Source organism: Bufo bufo, chromosome 2, assembly GCF_905171765.1.
Source record: "Bufo bufo chromosome 2, aBufBuf1.1, whole genome shotgun sequence".
Classification (NCBI taxonomy): Eukaryota; Metazoa; Chordata; class Amphibia; order Anura; family Bufonidae; genus Bufo; species Bufo bufo.
The window spans coordinates 87,177,439-87,197,859 of NC_053390.1; the positions used below are offsets into that span (position 1 = coordinate 87,177,439).

Consider the following 20,421-nt stretch of genomic DNA (forward strand, 5'->3'; position numbering starts at 1 on the left):
GAGATATGCAGTGCGCATGCGCGAATTTCACGCCAGTAACTGGTGCATGCGCACTCCATATCACTGTCCCTCTGCCCACAGTGGGCAGAATACAGCGCATGCCCGGGCCCGGCAGTGATGCGCGAACAGCCTATATGGAAATATGATGTCACAGAGCCACAGGGCTGGCCTGAGCTTCCTGAGGGGCGGAGTTAGGCGCGAGTGAGGCAGGGGAACTTGGGCACTTTCAGAAAACTCTCCGCCCCTGTGCACTTGCGACGGCTCATTAGCATATGATAAAAATGACTTTTTGGGCGATTTGAAGCATCTGAAGAACTAAACACGGGTAACATCTGTGTCATGTCTTTGTACCCCACTAAACAATGTCACCTGTTTGAAACTGGTCAGGTAGGTGACAGACTCCCTTTAAGGTCAGGAACACTATCTGGAGGGATACTGTATTTTCCACCCTATAAGACGCTCCGGCCCATAAGACGCACCTAGGTTTTAGAAGAGGACAATATTTTTCATTGCACCTCAGGTCAGACCAGATAAGAGCCCAGATAAGAGCCCATGCTTATAATCAGCCCCCATATGCCTCATCAGCCCCCATTACCTCTCATCAGCACCCATATGCCTCTCATCAGCCCTCATGCCTCTCATCAGCCCCATATCAGCCCTCATACCTATCAGCCCCATATCAGCCCCTATGCCTCTGATCACACCCAAATCAGCCCCCGTGCCTCTCATCAGCCCCCATATCAGCCCCTATGCATCTCATCAGCCCCCTATCAGCACCTATGCCTCTCATCACCGCCATATCAGCCCCTATGCCTCTCATCAGACCCCATAATCAGCCCTTATGCCTATCAAAAGCCCCCATTATCAGCCCTTATACCTCTCATCAGCCCCCATTATCATCCCTTATGCCTCTCATCACCCCCATTGCCTCAGATCAGCCCCCATTTCCTCATGCCAGATAAAACCACTTACCTCTCTTGCTCCCAGATGCCGCTGCTCCTCACACCGATTCCCGGTGCTCTGGTACTAATGAGCGCTTCCATAATGGAAGCGCTCATTAGTATTTCCCCCATAAGACGCTGGGGCATTTTCCCCCCACTTTTGAGTGCCCCACTTATGCGTCTTATCGGGCGAAAAAATATGGTAGTTATTTTTTAGGGTACCGTGTGTCATTAATTATTTAAAAGGCACCATCTGTGTGGTACTAGTGTTTTCAAGGGGCTCTCTCTTTCTGCAGTAAAGTATTGGGGAGCACAGTGGGCACAGTATTGGTGGGGCATCATGGGGTGTTCAGAAGGTAGGAAGGATGATGGAAAAAAAGGAAGCTAAGATGTCTGTGTGTCAAACTCTGCAGGGACAGCAGATGGCTGAAAGAAATCAACATGGAGGTCTGGTCGAAATGGGGAAAATGAGGAAAGAGAATGTCACCGGAAGTAAGAGGTATGTGGCACTGTATGTTTTGTAGCGCTGCTGTAATGTTTTGCAATTAAGTCTTTAATAGTAAGGCTGGAGGGAAGGGGCTAGGTTTAGAATTTAGGATGGGGGTGCACTGTTTCAATTTTCACCTCAGGAGGCAGAAAGGCTAGGTACACTCCTGGATGGCACAATACATAAAGAGTGTTAGGTGGCAGGCTTCTTGTTAAAAACTACCCAGATGACTGCCTAGATGAAGATGGCATTAAGGGCCATTAAGATGAAGATGGCATTAAGGGCCAGCAACATTGGTTAGGGTCATTTATGAGCAAGCAAACCTGCAATATATATATATATAAAAAAGCTTTTAGTTTAGAGCACATATAAATTACATTTGGGGTTCAATTAAAGGGACAGATTTAGTCATATTTTTGTATGTACACAGCATATGGATATAACAGAGATGAAGGTCCCTCGCTCCGTTAGGGCCCCTCTATTAGCCAAAGTGGCAACATGTAATAGCCTCCATGTAATACCAGATTTCCTCTACAGCGTCAGACCCCTGCTTATTAGCTCATTGTCAGCGATAAGAACTGGATTCTCTACATCTACAAAAATATATACTGCGAAATGCATCTGAATAGAATAGTATAATAGCACAGCCCCTATATAGGAAACTGACATAGTCTTTCATTACATATGATCCCACATCAGCATATACCAGATCCTTCAAATACAGAGGAAAGGTGTTAGGATAAGGGTACTTTCACACTAGCGTTGCCGGAACTGCCTGCCGGATCCGGAAATCCGTATGCAAACGGATATAATTTGTTTCCGGATATGGATCCGTCTGACAAATGTATTTCAATCCTGGATCCGTCTCCCCGGTGTCATCCGGAAAAACGGATCCGGTATTTATTTTTTCACATTTTTAAAGGTCTGCGCAGATCCGTCAATGCGGCAATTTCCTGAACACTTGGTACCGGATTCGGCATTAATACATTTCAATGGAAATGAATGCCGGATCCGGCAATCCGGCAAGTGTTCCGGAATTTTGGCCGGAGAAAATACCACAGCATGCTGTGGTATTTTCTCCGGCCAAATACAGTAAAAGGGACGGAACAGAAGACATCCTGATGCATACTGAACGGATTGCTTCCCATTCAGAATGCATTAGGACAAAACTGAAGCGTATTTTTCCGGTATTGAGCCCCAATACCGGAAAACTTTAATGCTAGCGTGAAAGTAGCCTAAGATAGGCTCCAAACACGGAAATCCAATGTTACAGGAAACCATCAAAACCTATCATAAAAATTTTATGGGAGATTCGAAATTGATAACAGATCCATTTACTCTTCTATAGATTTTATGTGGCAGCTTTGCCTCTGTTCTGAGGCTACAAGAAAATGTGATGATAGTAATAAAATGCACAGTGTGGAGGTTATCTGTACTTTATTGTACTTACTGCCAGGGCCGGCTCCAGGTTCACGTGGGCCCTTGGGCGATAAATCTCAGTGGGCCCTCTTGTGGAATTTGTAAAATGTCACCACGGCATCTGAGAGTGTTAAAAAACGGAAGCACGGACTCCCTGCTCAGACGCGCCTTCCCTCAGCAGAGATTGGGGAAAGCACCCCGTTCTAAAAATGAGCTGCAGCCTGTACTAAGCTTCCAGGCTCATTATTAGTATAACCCAGTTAAGGCCATTAGGTGGCAGCACTAAACTGTGATATAGTGATTTCTATACAGAATAATGGAGCAATTTCTATTATTCTGTATAAGTTGCAATCTGATGAAAAGTAATTTAAAAAAAGTTTTTAAAAAAATTGAAAATATAAAAAAAAAATTAAAACGTAAAATCACCCCACTTTCCCTAAAAAAGTTAGCCCATATGGTGAAGGATGTAACATAGAAAAAAAAAAAAAGGCTGATTTGCCTTTTTTCATCACTTTATCTCCCAAGAAAATTGAATCAAAAGTGATCAAGTCATACACACCCCAAAATGATATTGTTAAAAAAGACAGATTTCCCTCAAATGAGCCCCCACACATCTCCGTAGACATAACTATAAAAAAAAGTTCTGGGGGTCACCGGGGAGCAGGGGTTCTGTTAGGTTTGCCACCTTTGCCAACAAAAAATGATAGTTACACAAATTAAAAAGGTTGGAGTGTCTATTTAAGTTTTATTTAGCCTCTATTTTGTAAATGCTTCTGCTGGGATTCAAACTCACAGCCTTCTACATTAAAGTCAAGAACCCTAACCACTAAGCTATACAGCTTCATATTAATCTGCTGTAACTATATTGTGGCTAGAAACCTCAGTAGTATTTTCCCACATATTATGCATTCATATATATCAGAGGTATGATTTTATATATTTTTTTTAGTAATTACACATTTATTTTGCGCCATACATTTTTTTTACAATTACAAAAAAAATAGGAATACCTAATACATGGGAAACTACTATGAGGTTTTTCTGTCACAGCTTAGCACTGATCTCAATAGCTCAGTGGTTAAAGGGTTTCTGTCATCAGAAAAATCGTTATGTATCTGGCTGACATTAGCGATGTGCTAATGTCAGCAGAACATAACTGTATGACTTGTATCTCCCTGCCTGCCGCTGTTCCCTCAAAATAAAGACTTTTATATTATGCTAATGAGCCTCTAGGTGGGGCGTTGCTGCAGCACCTAGAGGCTCCGTCCTCTCACCCTTTGGCATGCCCATGTCCAGTTGATTGACGTCCTAGTTCTCCTCTGTGTCCGTAAAATCCCGTGCCTGCACCGTCCCAATTAGTATTCGGCACAGGCGCAATGAGTAAAGCCGGCAGCAGGGGTGCGTCCTGCGCCGAATAAGGCGCAGCCGTGGGATTTTACGGGCACAGAGGAGATCTAGGACGTCAATCAACTGGACATGGGCGTTCCAAAGGGTGAGAAGACGGAGCCTCTAGGTGCCGCAGCAACGCCCAGTAACACCTAGAGGCTCATTAGCATATTATAAAAGTCTTCATTTTGAGGAAACGGCGGCAGGCAGGGAGTTAAAAATCATACAGTACATCGCTAATGTCAGTCAGCTACATAACGATTTTTCTCATGACAGAAACCCTTTAAGATTCTTGCCTTTAATGTAGAAGGTTGTGAGTTCAAATCCCAGCAGGAACATTTTAGAAAGAGAGGGTAATTAGACTTAAATACACAAGGTGTCCCCAAGTATACTGACAATGCTTTGGGATACCCCTTCATGGTCATAGCACTGATTCCATATATTAGACCTGAGTGGGCCCCCCCAAGAGCAGAGGGCCCCGGCACTTGCCCTGCTTTGCCAGGTGCTGACAGCGGCCCTGCTTACTGCCAACAAAAAAATCTGTTAAATAGTAATGTTAAAGAGGTACAAAACAGCAAAATCAGCCAACTATACTTCCTCATTAGAGAAGGGAAAAAAAAATAGATCGAAAAAGTTGCCAATTTGCCCTCATACTAGATGTAAAATGAGAAAAAAATCTTCCAAAGGCTATTAAAGGGTTTCTATCACTTCGTATGACATAATTAGCTGTCAGACACTAGCGATCCGCTAGTGTCTGCTCTGGCCAACCATCCTAATATAACAGCTTTTGGGGCAGCCGTTTTGCTAAAAAAATAACTTTTATAAATATGCTAATGAGCCTCTAGGTGCTATGGGGGCGTCATTAGCACCTAGAGGCTCCGTCTACCTTCATAAACAGCCACCGCCCAGCGCGTCCCTCCAGCCCGCCCATCTCCTGCTGAATGCGATCCTCCGTGTGACGCAACGGACGAATTCTCGCGCATGCGCCGTGCGCGGCTGTATTCGGCGCATGCGCAGTGAATGTCTGACCGCTTCCCTGCTCAGACATCTCCACTGCGCCTGCGCCGATGACGTCATAGTGCTCCAAGGAACAGGCGCAGTGGAGATGTCTGAGCAGGGAAGCGGTCAGACATTCACTGCGCATGCGCCGAATACAGCCGCGCACGGCGCATGCGCGAGAATTCGTCCGTTGCGTCACATGGAGGATCGCATTCAGCAGGAGATGGGCGGACTGGAGGGACGCGCTGGGCGGTGGCTGTGTATGAAGGTAGACGGAGCCTCTAGGTGCTAATGACGCCCACATAGCACCTAGAGGCTCATTAGCATATTTATAAAAGTTATTTTTTTAGCAAAACGGCTGCCCCAAAAGCTGTTATATTAGGATGGTTGGCCAGAGCAGACACTAGCGGATCGCTAGTGTCTGACAGCTAATTATGTGATACGAAGTGATAGAAACCCTTTAAAATAATGTGATAACATTAAAGAGGACCAGTAAAATTGTTTGTCATGTCTGTTTTAGATAGCTATATGTTGCGTTCGTGTTATTCTTTATGGAAATGTATCAATAAATTGACAAATTTCTGAACAAACTGACAACAAATTGAAGATCTTCAATCAAAAATTTCTGATTTTTTTTTAAATAACATATTGCTTTATAGACTGCTTTATTTAAAGGAAAATTGTCACATTGTACATGCAGTCTTACAGAGTAAAAGCAACTGAGCAGACTCCTATGCATAAAAAGAGCAGAGATTTAAAGTGCAACTGTCATTTATTTTATTTTTTTTTGCAATGCATAGGGACAGTGATACTAAACATTTTTGTAATATACTTTAATTACTGAAATTGTACATTTCTATTAGAAAAATAGCTCTAAAGTGGCTCATCTTGAGCCTTAGCAACGCTCCTCTGTCTTCTGTTTACATAACACAGTCAATGCTGAGACAAGTCTCCACTGTTATGTAAACAGAAGACAAAAGAGCGTTGCTAAGGCTCAAAATGGGCCACTTTAGAGCTATTTTTCTTAATAGAAATCTACGATTTCAGTAATTAAAGTATATTACAAAAATGTTTAGTATCACTGCCCTTCCACACTACAAAAATAAAAAAAGAATGACAGTTACACTTTAAATAAATAAATGACTCGGCTCAGCTCCTCCTGCTCTATAACATGCTGCCGGTAGATCAGACACCATGTTCCCTTGAACCCGTATGACCTGTGATTTACAGTACATCTCTCGTCATACTGGTTTGTGTAATTATTGACAGGTGAGTTACCAATCTGCTTACACAATGCACTGCTTCCTGGAAACAAGCAGAAATCTAAATACAGCTTTGGAAGTGACTGGAGCATAAAACAACATATGCTGCAGTTTAGTAAAGTGAAATGTTGCAATTACACAATATTTTATATAGTTCTAACCTAGAAGCAATGTGTTATTTGATTATATTCCTATAACTTTCCTTAATGAATACAGTAAATTATTTTGCACATTGCAAGGTACAGAATCATTTCAGATCTCAACAATAATCTTTTTTTGGGTGACAAATTGCTGCAAAGTCTGAAAGTAAGAGCAGCATGGTATTACACAAATGATTTTCCTAAGCATGTGCCAAAGCAATAAATAGGCCAATTAAATGCTACTTTACAAGATTAAATCTAAGTCTTATTATATCAAGCTTATTATCTTGAAGTAAAAGTGCACAGCCGGTAAATCTTTGGTATTTTACAGACTGCAGTAATGAGATGCAGCAAATTCAATTCCCACTGTGTCTGTGTGAGGGCCACGTCTTAGGCTAGGTTCACACCTGAGCGTTTTACAGCGTGTTCCTACGCGCTGTAAAACGCTCAACAGGCAAAAACCAATGTTTCCCTATGGGCATGGTTCTCACCTGAGCGTTTTACAGCGCGTACGAACGCGCTGTAAAACGCCCTACGCCCCAAGAAGTACAGGAGCTTCTTTGAGGCCTATTGTCCCTAAATGGGCGTATTGCCCCTAAATGGGCATTTGCTTGTTTCCGCCCATTAAAAACGCCGGATACAAACGCCCGATAAAAACGCCTGTAAAAAGCGCTTATCGAATACGCTCAGGTGTGAACCCAGCCTTATAAAGTGTGCCATCCTGCCACACATTCCAGGTGGAGACTGTCAGCATTAAAAGATATCATTTACATAATACACAAGGTCAGATGAATTGCCGAGGACCCCCATTGAGTTGTGTACAATATGGTAGAAATGGATTACATTCATGGCCGGCCTTCAGAGTGATCGCACAGGGTGCATCAATTGCCAATGCTAAAGGGGCACCACAGTCTCGTATGTCCTAGGCCCCTAGACTTTTCACTTCATTCATACATTTGGTGCTCGAACAACGCAACTGCATTGGTGCCATCTACATTCCTTCGTTTATTCGTTGGGCAACTGCTTGGCCTATCTGCTTGGGCACTGTATGGTAAGATTATTAGTGCAGTGTATTATTTGAGTACCATATGGTACACAATAAAGGGAACATGAATAGGAAATATTGCACAAGGCATCATCCAACCTAAGGCCAGCACTGATCAGTCAAAATATAAAAAGGAGAGCTCAATATGAACTTATAGGGGAGATATCTTCTGACGGTTCATAGTGACATGTCCAAATATGCTGCAGGTGGGAGCTTGATCCGCTACCAGTCTTAATCAGAGGGGCTGCGCCACCTGCTGTTTCTATTGAATAGCCTTTCTGTGTCCATCTCGATAGATATGCAGAAGTGGACAAGTATTCTCAGTCTTGCCTCTCTATCTGCTCTTTTGAGACTTCTTGTATGGTGAAAAGGAGGTTTCTGGAGCATGGTGGCCTCCTTAAGCAGTTGATGGGCAGGGGTGTTGGGGGTTGGAACCTTAACTGATCAGATATTGATGACCTATCCTGAGGTGGACACATATTCTTAGTCTTGCTTCTCTTTCTGCTCCTTTGTATGGTGAGGAGGAGATTTCTGAAGTATGGTGGCCTCTTTAAGCAGTTGATCGGTGGGAGTGTTGGGTGTTGGCAAACCCTTTTAAGATGTTCCCCAAAGTCCCTCCTGGCACCTTATCTGGGCAGCCAGATGCATATTGCTAAGGTTCTGGTGTTTACACAGTGAAGTCATAGATCCCAACAGTATTTCATATGACTCACTAAATAAACTACAAAGAGGTGGGGTGCTAGCAGTGGAAGCGGGAATAAGGTTTAAAATGTCTGGTACACAGAATTTTACACATTGGGAGTTATGTCACATGGGAGGCCTCCCGGAAAAAGGTGAAACCTCCCAGAAGGGATGCCAAATCTCCCGGAAAGCAGTCTTTGATGTATGTGACGTCGGAATGCTGCAACATCAAACTCAGCCCCTAAGTCCAGGCACATACTGAGGGGGTGGCGCTCTGCCCATCACCATTGATCTTGTTGCACCCAAATTCCACTTCTTTCTGTTACCAGTCCCTCCCTCGATGCTTTGCCACTGTCTGGCCTTGTCAATCAAAGTAGCCATGGAGAGGCTGGCGGCAGAAATTACCAAAGTTTATGTGCAACAAGAACAATAGTGATGCCCTCATTACACCAAAGGCCTAATTTGCATATTAAGAGATAATCATAAGGGCCTGTTCACAAAAAAAAAAAGCCTCTAAAAAGTCTCCCATTCATTTCAATAAGAGGCACAACTTTTTCAGCATGGAAAAAAGAAGCAGAGAGCCCCATCTTGGAGCGAAAAAAAAAACCCAAAACATTAAAACCACGCAGAAAATCTGTACGGATTCCGCTATGATTTTTTTCAGTGTGTTTTCAACATACGTCTTGTGAACGTACCTTAACTCGGGAAAGGAGCCTCAGATCAAGAAAAGAAAAATATCGTTCTAATTAGTTGAACCAGAGCTATGTCTGTATAAACAGTTGGACGGGGAGGTCACTGGTGACAGATTCCCTTTAAATGATATTTATTTGGATTATTTATTAGCTTTAAAATCAATTTACAGGAATCCAGAGAGATAATGGAGAAGCATTAAAAAGCTCTGCCTGGTAACACAAAAACGGATATCCTCTGAATGGCTGTCCATACAATCAAAGAGATGCAGCGCCATATTTCTGTTAAATATGAGCTATATTTATTTTTCACAAATTCCATCCCGCATTCCTTTCTCCTTGCCAAATGGCAGCTTTTAGTCCAACATAAGAGACATTTTTTTTTTTTACTTCTTACATAAGGAGATATTTGCTGCCCAACAACAGGCACTGGTTCATATTTCTCATTTAACACTCTTTATTAACACCATTCCAAAGCCAAAAGGCCTGCCACTAACGCAGCCAATATATGCAAATAGGAGCGAGAAAAATCTACACTGAAGCTTTACAACCAGTTCAAACACAGGACAAAAATTCAAATGATACGTCTTTGTTTACAGTTTTAATGTATATAAAATACAAACCGGATTCCAAAAAAGTTGGGACACTAAACAAATTGTGAATAAAAACTGAATGCAATGATGTGGAGATGGCAAATGTCAATATTTTATTTGTAATAGAACGTAGATCAAACGTTTAATCCGAGTAAATGTATCATTTTAAAGGAAAAATACGTTGATTCCAATTTTCACGGTGTCAACAAATCCCAAAAAAGTTGGGACAAGTAGCAATAAGAGGCTGGAAAAAGTAAATTTGAGCATAACGAAGAGCTGGAAGACCAATTAACACTAATTAGGTCAATTGGCAACATGATTGGGTATAAAAAGAGCTTCTCAGAGTGGCAGTGTCTCTCAGAAGCCAAGATGGGTAGAGGATCACCAATTCCCACAATGTTGCGCAGAAAGATAGTGGAGCAATATCAGAAAGGTGTTACCCAGCGAAAAATTGCAAAGACTTTGCATCTATCATCATCAACTGTGCATAACATCATCCGAAGATTCAGAGAATCTGGAACAATCTCTGTGCGTAAGGGTCAAGGCCGTAAAACCATACTGGATGCCCGTGATCTCCGGGCCCTTAAACGACACTGCACCACAAACAGGAATGCTACTGTAAAGGAAATCACAGAATGGGCTCAGGAATACTTCCAGAAACCATTGTCAGTGAACACAATCCACCGTGCCATCCGCCGTTGCCAGCTGAAACTCTACAGTGCAAAGAAGAAGCCATTTCTAAGCAAGATCCACAAGATCAGGCGTTTTCACTGGGCCAGGGATCATTTAAAATGGAGTGTGGCAAAATGGAAGACTGTTCTGTGGTCAGACGAGTCACGATTCAAAGTTCTTTTTGGAAATCTGGGACGCCATGTCATCCGGACCAAAGAGGACAAGGACAACCCAAGTTGTTATCAACGCTCAGTTCAGAAGCCTGCATCTCTGATGGTATGGGGTTACATGAGTGGGTGTGGCATGGGCAGCTTGCATGTCTGGAAAGGCACCATTAATGCAGAAAAATATATTCAGGTTCTAGAACAACATATGCTCTCATCCAGACGTCATCTCTTTCAGGGAAGACCCTGCATTTTTCAACAAGATAATGCCAGACCACATTCTGCATCAATCACAACATCATGGCTGCGTAGGAGAAGGATCCGGGTACTGAAATGGCCAGTCTGCAGTCCAGATCTTTCACCTATAGAGAACATTTGGCGCATCATAAAGAGGAAGGTGCAACAAAGAAGGCCCAAGACGATTGAACAGTTAGAGGCCTGTATTAGACAAGAATGGGAGAGCATTCCTATTTCTAAACTTGAGAAACTGGTCTCCTCGGTCCCCAGACGTCTGTTGAGTGTTGTAAGAAGAAGGGGAGATGCCACACAGTGGTGAAAATGGCCTTGTCCCAACTTTTTGGGGATTTGTTGACACCATGAAATTCTGATTCAACATATTTTTCCCTTAAAATGGTACATTTTCTCAGTTTAAACTTTTGTTCCGTGATTTATGTTCTATTCTGAATAAAATATTAGAAGTTGGCACCTCCACATCATTGCATTCAGTTTTTATTCCCGATTTGTATATAGTGTCCCAACTTTTTTGGAATCCGGTTTGTATAAATTGAAACTATTTTTTTATTTTTATTGTCAGTTGGTTCTAAATAGGCATTTCCATGGTAACAGACTAAAAACAAACCTGTGGGTAGTCTGGGCCTGCAGTCGTCTGTACTTCCCTTTACCTCTTCTACTTTTTAAAGGTTAGCAAGGGGGCACAGTAATACATGACTGCAGGATCAGACTACATTAGGGCTCATGCACACGACCATATGTATTTTGCGGTCCGCAAAAAACTGAACATCTGGCCCCTAATAGAACAGTCCTATCCTTGTCCTAGTGCTGACAATAATGTTCTATTTTTTTATGCACACGGAGTAACTTCCATTTTTTTGCTGACCCATCGAAATAACTGGTTCCGCATACAATCCGCAAAAAAACCCAAAACAGAACGGACATGGAAAGAAAATACGTTCACGTGCATGAGCCCTAAAACATATGTTTAAGGTCTGTAACAAGGTCTGCATAGGAGCTAAAGACACCAAACAGTGGGACATTTTTAAACACGTCCCAAGTTCCCAAGTGAGGCCAAGTTCACACAGTTATTTGGTCAGTTATTTCCATCAGTGATTGTGAGCCAAAACCAGGTGTTGGTCAAAAACACAGAACAGGAGCAGATCTTTCCATTATATCTTATCTCTGAGGAGGCTTCACTACTGTTTTTTTGTCACAATCACTGATGAAAATAACTGACCAAAAAACTGAAGTGTGAACTCGGCCTTAGGCCTCATGCACTTGGCGGCACATGGCCATTTGGAGGGTCCGCAATATATGGACACCGGCCGTGTGCACACCGCATCACGGATGCGGACCCATTCACTTGAATGGGTCCACAATCCGGAAGGTCCAGAACGGAGGCACGGAACCCCACAACAGCCCTACAGAGTGCTTCCGTGGGGTTTCTCTCCATGCCTTCACACAGCAAAAATAATAGAACATGTTCTATTATTTTGCGGTGCGAACGGATAACAGACCCATTCAAGTTGCATAGGTCTGGATCCGTCTGCGGAATCTGCACGGATGTTGCCCGTCAATTGGGGACCGCAAATTGCATGAGGCCTTAGAAAAACAGACGCATCAAACCGTCTTCAAGGGCATAGAGACTACACTGACAGTACCAGACTACACTACAGGACCAGAACCACCTGACCTCTAATGCAGTAATTCCCATTTTTTTCTAGGGAACCACGACGATATGGCGTCTGTCTTATCTAAAATCTGTTGGATATCTCAAGGGTCTTAAAAACAAATTTGATTACACTTACCGGTAATCGCCTATGACAACCCCCCTGTAGAGACCGCCTCCTCAGGACAGGAAACAGGAACCAGAACCGCTTTAAAAGAGGGTCCACCCCCTCTATTTCCAGTCCTTTTTCAAGAATCAAGGAACATAACATCTCAATAAATCTAATAATTTCTACATTCCTTTTTTTCTCTTTTTTTTTTTCTATTACCTCATATCATTATTTTTTTTAAAATTATAATTATTAATATTAGGGGAAGGGAATTAACCGGGTGCTGTCATAGGCTCAAAGAAAACCGATTACCAGTAAGTGTAATCTAATTTTTCCCCTTCGCCTATGACAGCACCCCTGGAGATTAGGTGAGAATAATGTAGGGCGGGACAACAGCTTTTACGGCCAAAAGCAAGGCCCTCATTAGGAGGCAGCTGAAGTCTATGGTGTTTGAAAAATTTATGTGGAAAACTCCAGATGGCAGCCCTACAAACCTGCTCTATAGAAGCGGAGGCCCTCACTGCCCATGAAGTGGAGACTGATCTAGTAGAGTGAGCTCCGAACCCTGATGGCGGAACAACCCCTTTGGAAGAATATGCTAAGTAAATAGCTTGTCTAATCCACCTAGCAATGGTCTGGGAAGAAGCAGATAGTAGGAGGACCTTCAAGGCTGAGTGACCTGTAGATATTGAATTATACACCTCTTAACATCTAAACAATGAAATTCTGATTTCCTCTAATTTTTGGGAGAAGCACAGAAGGAGGGTAAAATTATCTCTTGAGAACGGTGAAACTGGGAAGAGACCTTTGGTAAAAAAGAAGGATCAGGAGAAATCACCACCCGATCCTCCAAGATCACCAAGTAAGGCCTCATGCACACGACCGTTGTTTTGGTCTGCATCCGAGCCACAGTTATTGTGGCTCGGATGCGGACCCATTAACTTCAATGGGGCCGCAAAAGATGCGGACAGCACTCCATATGCTGTCTGCATCCGTTGCTCCGTTCCGTAGCCCCGCAAAAAAAATATAACAAGTCAGGATCTTGTCCGTTTTGCGGACAAGAATAGGAATTTCTACAATGGGCCACCCGTTCCCTTCCGCAAATTGCGGAAGGCACATGGGCGGCTTCCGTTTTGTGCGGATTCGTGGTTTGCGGGCTGCAAAAAATGGAACGGTCGTGTGCATGAGGCCTAAGGCTGGTCAATGGAAAGTGCAGCGATCACTAATAACTCTCCTAGCGGAGGTAATGGTTAAGAGAAAAGCAAGTTTAATTGAGAGCATCTTTGGGGAAATCGTACTGATAGGCTCAAAGGGAACTGAAGTGAGAGCTGAAAGCACTAAGTTTAAATCCCAGGGAGGAACCCTATTTTTACAGACTGGGGATAAAGTGCTGAAATCTGCACTTTTAAAGTGCTAGGTCTAAGCTTTTTTCTCCATCCCTCCTGTAAGGCTACTTTCACATTGGCATTTTGAATTCCGTTTATGAGATTCGTTTCTGGCATCTCACAAACGGTTCAAAATGGATCAGTTCAGCCCCAATGCATTCAGAATGGTTAAGGATCCGTTCAAAATGCACCAGTTTGGCTCCGTTCCGCCTTCATTCTGCTCTGGATGCGGACACCAAAACGCTGCTTGCAGTTTGTCTGGCGATGCAGAGACAAACGGATCCGTCCTGACTTACAATGTAAGTCAATGGGGACGGATCCGTTTTCACTGAAAAAATATGGTGCAGTTGAAAACAGATCCGTCCTCCATTGACTTTTGACTTAGACTTTTTTTAAAAAGAATAATGCAAACAGATCCGTTCTGAACGGATACAAGCATTTGCATTATAGGTGCGGATCCGTCTGTGCAGATACCAGACGGATCCGCACCTAACGCAAGTGTGAAAGTAGCCTAAGAAATCAAATACAAGTGGAATGTCTGTAACATCTAGCACATCCACTGGTCTATTGGCAAATCTGTAAAAAGTGGTGATAACACCCTCAGAGAGCCCTCTTTTCCTCAAAATTTCCCTTTCAATAGCCAGGCAGGTGAAGATTTTTTACTTCTGGGTGAAAGATTAGGCCCCGAGTCAGAAGTCCCTGGAATTCGGGAAGAACCCAAGGGGTGGCTATCGACATCCTGCGAAGCCAAGAAAACCAAACCCTCCTTGGCCAAAAGGGAGCTATCACTATGACCGTGGCGCTTTCTTCTCTGATCTTTCTGAGGGCTCTTGGTAACAGCTTTAGAGGGGAAAGCATAGAGATTGAGAAAATGTGTCCACTACCTTTGGATGCTCCTTCAGGGAAAAGGAAAAGAAACCCTTTAACTTTCTGTTCGACCTGGTGGCAAAAAGATCTATCTCCGGGACACCTCATAAGGTTGAAATCTGATTGAATACCCCCTGGTCTAGGGACCATTTCCCCTTGGCACAGATGATGACGGCTGAGGTTATAAATATCAGATTGGGGGGGGTCCGACCCCTGTACCCCCACAATTAGCTGTTTGCAGAGGTCACGGCGATCCAGTGAGCGCTGCAGCCTATTCTCAGCTTATCAAGCACAGCGCCGTACATTGTATAGTGGTTGTGCTTGTCACTGCAAGAATGAGACTGAGCTGCCAAGGCCATGTGACCAATGGACGTGACGATACTGGCCCAGGAAGAGGCTGCAGCGCTCGACCTCTTCAAACAGCTGATCAGTGAGGGTGTCTGGAGTCAAGCCCCACTGCTCAGGTATCGATGACCTATCCTGATGATAGGCCATCGATATGAAAATCTCAGACAACCCCTTTAAATTAATGGTGTAATGTAGACCATTCATGTAGTGGCATATGGAAGAGGAAACTGCCTAAAATGTCAACCTTATTGTGCCAAATGTATGATTTCCACATGTGCCATTCTGTTTTTATAAATCTGTCACCATTTCTACTGTCACATAAAAGCAAGAATTTACAACACTATTGATAAATCTTCTTCAACATGTTTAAGGCCAGTGCATCGGTTTTTGTCCGGCCGAACCCCAGCATTTTTTCCAAGTAGCGGCACGAACATGTGCCAGACCTCGATATAGCCAATGGGGCCGGCGGGCGTTCTGGTAACATCTGGCTGTTCTCTGCCAGAACTCATGACGGCAGTGTGAAACAGGCCTTACAAAGGAGAACTGACTTAGTTGCCCATAGCAGGGATCTCAAGTCTCCCGGACGTTCAGGGAGTCTCCCGCTATTAGATAGCGGGAGACTCCCTGACACCGCATGTGAAACAATATATCCCTGTGAAACAATATATCCCGGAAAGGTTTACTGATAGCAGAGCAGAGAGATAAGAGAAGTGACAGGACACAGAGTTTAGATTACAGGTTGAATTAACCCTTTAGGGTCAAATTGGCTTCTCAAGGAGATATATATGTTAAAGGCATCCCTCCTTCTGTCTCATTCAGTAGCTATATAACTATTGAGAGAGATGTATTTTTTTTAAACACATTTACACATTTAACCCTCCATTTTAATTATATTATTTACCCCAGTGTTAAATTCACCCCCCTGGATGCTTGTTTTTTTCCTACAGTGGGGTAGATAATTACACACAGGGTTTTAAAGAATAAACTTCCCTACTCAGACCAAGAGCCGACTCAGCGAGTCAGCAAGTGAATCGAAGCATCTGCGCATGCGCATTGCGCAACCTAAGCTTCGATTCACTTGCTTCTTGTCAGCTCAGCGAATGAACCGATTCATGTGAAAGATCCGAACTTCCCATCTCTAGTTTACTTGCAGTAAACCTTTCCGGCAACCTGTAGCAGTGTCCCCTTCTCGGCGCGTGCGCACAGTGCAAGAAGAAGCCGATGCCAGCAGTCCGCAACGGCGCATCAGGCTGAGCATGTGCGCACGCGTGGGATCTCAAAGCGGGAGGAGGGGAGGGAGAGGCGGCACTGAGGAGTAGAAGGCAGCGCTGGGCACGAACCTCCCCTGCTTGGGCACCTTAATTCAATGATTGACAGGTTAGTAAAACCTGTTTTTCCGCAGAATAAAGCCACAAATAGCTTTTATAAGGACACCTTAGAAATCAGAATGCTGCCCTGGACATGAGCAGATGTTTAGCTCACAGGGCTTATAGGTGTGACAGAATCACTTTAATCATATACAGAAATATGATAATTTGGGGCAGGGTAATGAGCCCGGTCCTCCACACCATAGAGCAGTGTGCGGATACTGCATATGTCTGGAAAATGTAATAAAAAGTTTGTGAAAGAAAAAAAAATGAAAACCTCCCTGAAATGAGTTTTTGCAGGTTGGGATGTCTGCCATAGCAACCAATCAGAGTCCACCTTTCATTTTTCACAGCTCCTTTATAAAAAGAAATGAGCATTCTGATTGATTGCTATGGTCAACTAGGCCAGTTCTCCTTAGCACCACTTTTAATAACTGTCCCCCGTAATCTTAAATAATTATAAAAAAATAATAAAAATGCCTATAAGCTGCTCATTTCTGGGCACGGCCTAGACGGCATCCAGTCATCAGCACCGTGTACCTGCCTTTAAAGCTGACAGGCTGCCGATAAGCAGTCACATGTTACCAGATACATTTCATTATCCCAGTAAAACAAGTTTGCAAGTAACAATGATTTCTCTACGCGAGTCACTGCAGAGCCGCCGAGCTTTCAATGAAAGATTAACACGGTCCATATCACTGATTACATCTAAACTGTGTTTATCTTGGACGCACGCGCCGCCGTATTCAATGCTACTATGGAATAACAGGCAGCATGGGTATTGACAGCGAGGAAGGAGATGCACTGCGTTGGACCACCAGATGTGGAAGGAGAAACAAGATATACCACACAAAGCTAGCTTCAGGGAAAAGATGCAATGTTCTGCAGATTTAAAGGTACAGTTCCCAGAAACAAATGCATCCCAACCGAACACATGAAAGATGATAACAAAATAAACCTTTAAAGGGGTTTTCCCATGATTAATGTGAAAAATGAAAATCAGACATCCTATGATACATGACAATGTCTTTCTAACAAAGCTAGAACCAGCCCTGTACCTCACATGGGTCCAGAGATCTCCTCATTCATTGCTCTGCTAGATTTATATCAAGCTGACAGCTCGAGCTTTCTGCTGCAGCTTAGGAGGCGTGTCTTTTTTGCTGGAGCTCTCTCCCTATCACAGCTCAGGAGGCGTGTCCATGCTCTCCCTATCACAGCTCAGGAGGCGTGTCCATGCTCTCCCTATCACAGCTCAGGCAGTTGAAGGATGAAACTGAGCATGTGCGGCCATCTCAGTGAGAAGGTCAAAGAAGTAAGAAAAAGAACAAACAGCAGGTGGCGCTATACAGATACATTTTATTGAAGAACTCAGTGACTATATTATATTTTTCATTACATGCAATTGCAAAAGTATTCAGATCCAGGTGCTGGTTTGAAAACTGTAGAATATTTTTCGTGGGACAACCCCTTTAAGCATCTGATCAAAAACGTACATGATCCATTGACAAAGCCATTCGTTTTCTTCTAGAACAGAAATGGTTGCCCATAGCAACCAGACTCAATGCTGCTTGCTATGAGAAACAATTTTTTTTTTTTCTGTGGAACAATTTTCAGACATGAGCCTCTAGACTGTTTTTTTGTGGTAAGATAAGGTAATGAAACTGCAGCACATTTCTTCTAACGACCGCCGTTCTTTAGGTGGTTTCTGTGTGTCCGACAGTTTTCAGCATATAGAATTTGCACCAAATCCACTACATACCATTTGCTAATTTTGAACATTTTGGACATGTCCAGTAAACTGTAAGACTTCTGTGCAGGTAGAAAAGTTTTTTTTTTCATTTTGCTCATTGTATCATTTACAGGATAATCCCAACTTTATTAAAGATCGTTAACATACATGCAGCGAGGCCCTGAAGAGCCGGAGCAGAGGATGTAAGTGGTAGTGGCCCTCATGATGATGTGTCACATTGTACTCCCTCAGGGCATTGCTCCCTGGGATCAGTGCAGTGAATAGAGGCATCCTGTGTTCCCTCGGGGCACTACATGTAGCCATGGGCTCCCTACCTGATGGCAATTCAGGGATGCCCTTGGTGTTAATGTATATGTGGGTACTAGGCAGGGCACGTGTAGGAGATGCAATGGCCAGCATGTCGTATTAAGAGAGTCAGAAACCAGGCCAGATGAAACTTACCAAGATTCTCTCTTTACTGAGTGCACAATAGGAGTTGTAGTACATCTAGTCGTTATCTGTGCACAGTGCAAAATCCTCCCAGATGTCCAAGCATGAGCTAGGCAGATGGTTGCAGCAATTGCCCTCTAGTTACTCCTTTTCTTGCTAAAGTCTCTGTTACTGGGATCTCTGGTTAACAATTACAATTTAGCAACCGTGGCCATAGTCTCCACTAATCTGGGGTAAACAGGGTGCTTTCATTTGTTATCCCTCTGCAGCAGCAGGGTCTGGGTTGCCTTAAACTGGGTTATATTGCTGTCTCTCTATCTCTGTAGCCATGCAAATCATCTACCTTTTGTTCTTGCTTGCATCTCCTGGACCAAGGCTACAGGGCTTGGAGCTGGAGTATATGGGAGAGGAGCACATCAAGACTGCTCCTTCTTCCACCCTCTCAACAGCTACTCTGAGTGGACCATTCTAGAACTAGGTGGTGGAGCCAGCCAGGATCCTGTGTGTATCAGCAGTGTCATTGTACAGCTGAGACTTGTAGTCCTACACATATAACATGCTGCGGAGTCTCCCAGCAGGCAGACATGTCACTCAGGGCAGCACTTGCAGAGCAGGGGCAGGGGCAGAGATTGATGATATTGCAGGTAAACAAAGGGCCAGAAGAGAACCAGGGAAATGAGGAAATATATATATTTTTTTGCCTAAAACTTGCTTAGCTTAATATTGCTGCTCATCAGATTTACAGCTATATATATATTTTTTTAACTCTGCCCTTGCCTTGTGCATGCTGGAACTGAGTGTGCAGTAGATAGCATTAACATTACAAACATTGTAACAAACCAAACGTTGCAGATACCCCCGGTTCTCTGGTACTGCATATATGGCATACCCCCAAGGACATAGTAATAGGGGGCAAGAAGTACAGGCTCTTTTACATGCGCAAATTGGCGATTAAAGGTGCCGGTGAATGAGAGAATGCTCATTCATTGGGTGAAAGCATATTTGATGCGGCACATAATATCACTGTATTTTCAGCAGCAGATCACCCTGTGTAAACAGGAATTGTTTGCCAAAAAACATTGGATTTGTATGGGGACAGGTAATCGCAGTAGTGATCATTTTCCCTCATATTAAGGAGATGATTGCTCATTGTAAATGATCTGACAATCAGGCAACTATCTGGAACATTCGGTTCATTCATGATATATGCCCATGCGTCAGCCCATGTAAAAGGACCTTACCAGTTGCATCTGGGTCCTTGTGCCTGAGGGGACGGGAAGGCTTTTCTTCCACACAAGAAGACCCTAGCATTATGATTGTCGCATGGCAGGTTGGGGCTCTGCAGCACACCCCAGGTGCTTCAAGTTTCGCCTCTGCTTACAGTACCTCAACATCTAAAAGGTGATGAGTGCAGGATTAGGGATGTGGTGTAACTATTCAAAGAAGATAGAAATAAATATAAAAAAAAATTATAAATAAAAAACTGCTTAAAAATATATATTCCTATATATGAACTCACCCATAGATGCTCGACAACTGCCCTTTAGGGGTTAAAAATACAGCTTTTACCCGATTGAGCAAATAACAAAATTGCCTACTTATCCAGTGATATATGCTCAGCTCCAGTATCACTATGTAACTAAGCAGAATTGTCATCCCAGACTCTAGGTTATCTGGGTGACAGATCCTGTGGGAGGGATAATAGTGGTCATGAGGCCTACATTAGCACCAAGCAAACTTGGGCTGGTGCCATGGCCAATTAAACTTGGGCAACCTATTACGATC

The 20,421-nt window shown here is 43.4% G+C and overlaps 1 protein-coding gene across 9 annotated transcripts in view; it reads right to left on the reverse strand.

The window, feature by feature from the left end:
* Positions 1-20,421, reverse strand: part of GHR (growth hormone receptor) — a 392,450-nt gene that overhangs the window by 126,324 nt on the left and 245,705 nt on the right. For 3 of the 9 annotated variants that reach the window (XM_040421296.1, XM_040421297.1, XM_040421299.1), the window contains one exon: positions 19,878-20,069. The exons of 4 other annotated variants lie outside the window; for them this stretch is intronic. In XM_040421296.1, coding sequence (XP_040277230.1) covers positions 19,878-19,947 — 70 coding nt within the window. In that variant the 5' untranslated portion in view covers positions 19,948-20,069. Of the gene's footprint in view, positions 1-19,877; positions 20,070-20,155; positions 20,269-20,421 lie in introns of those variants that run through there. 2 more of the 9 variants (XM_040421298.1, XM_040421300.1) reach the window with 2 other exon arrangements.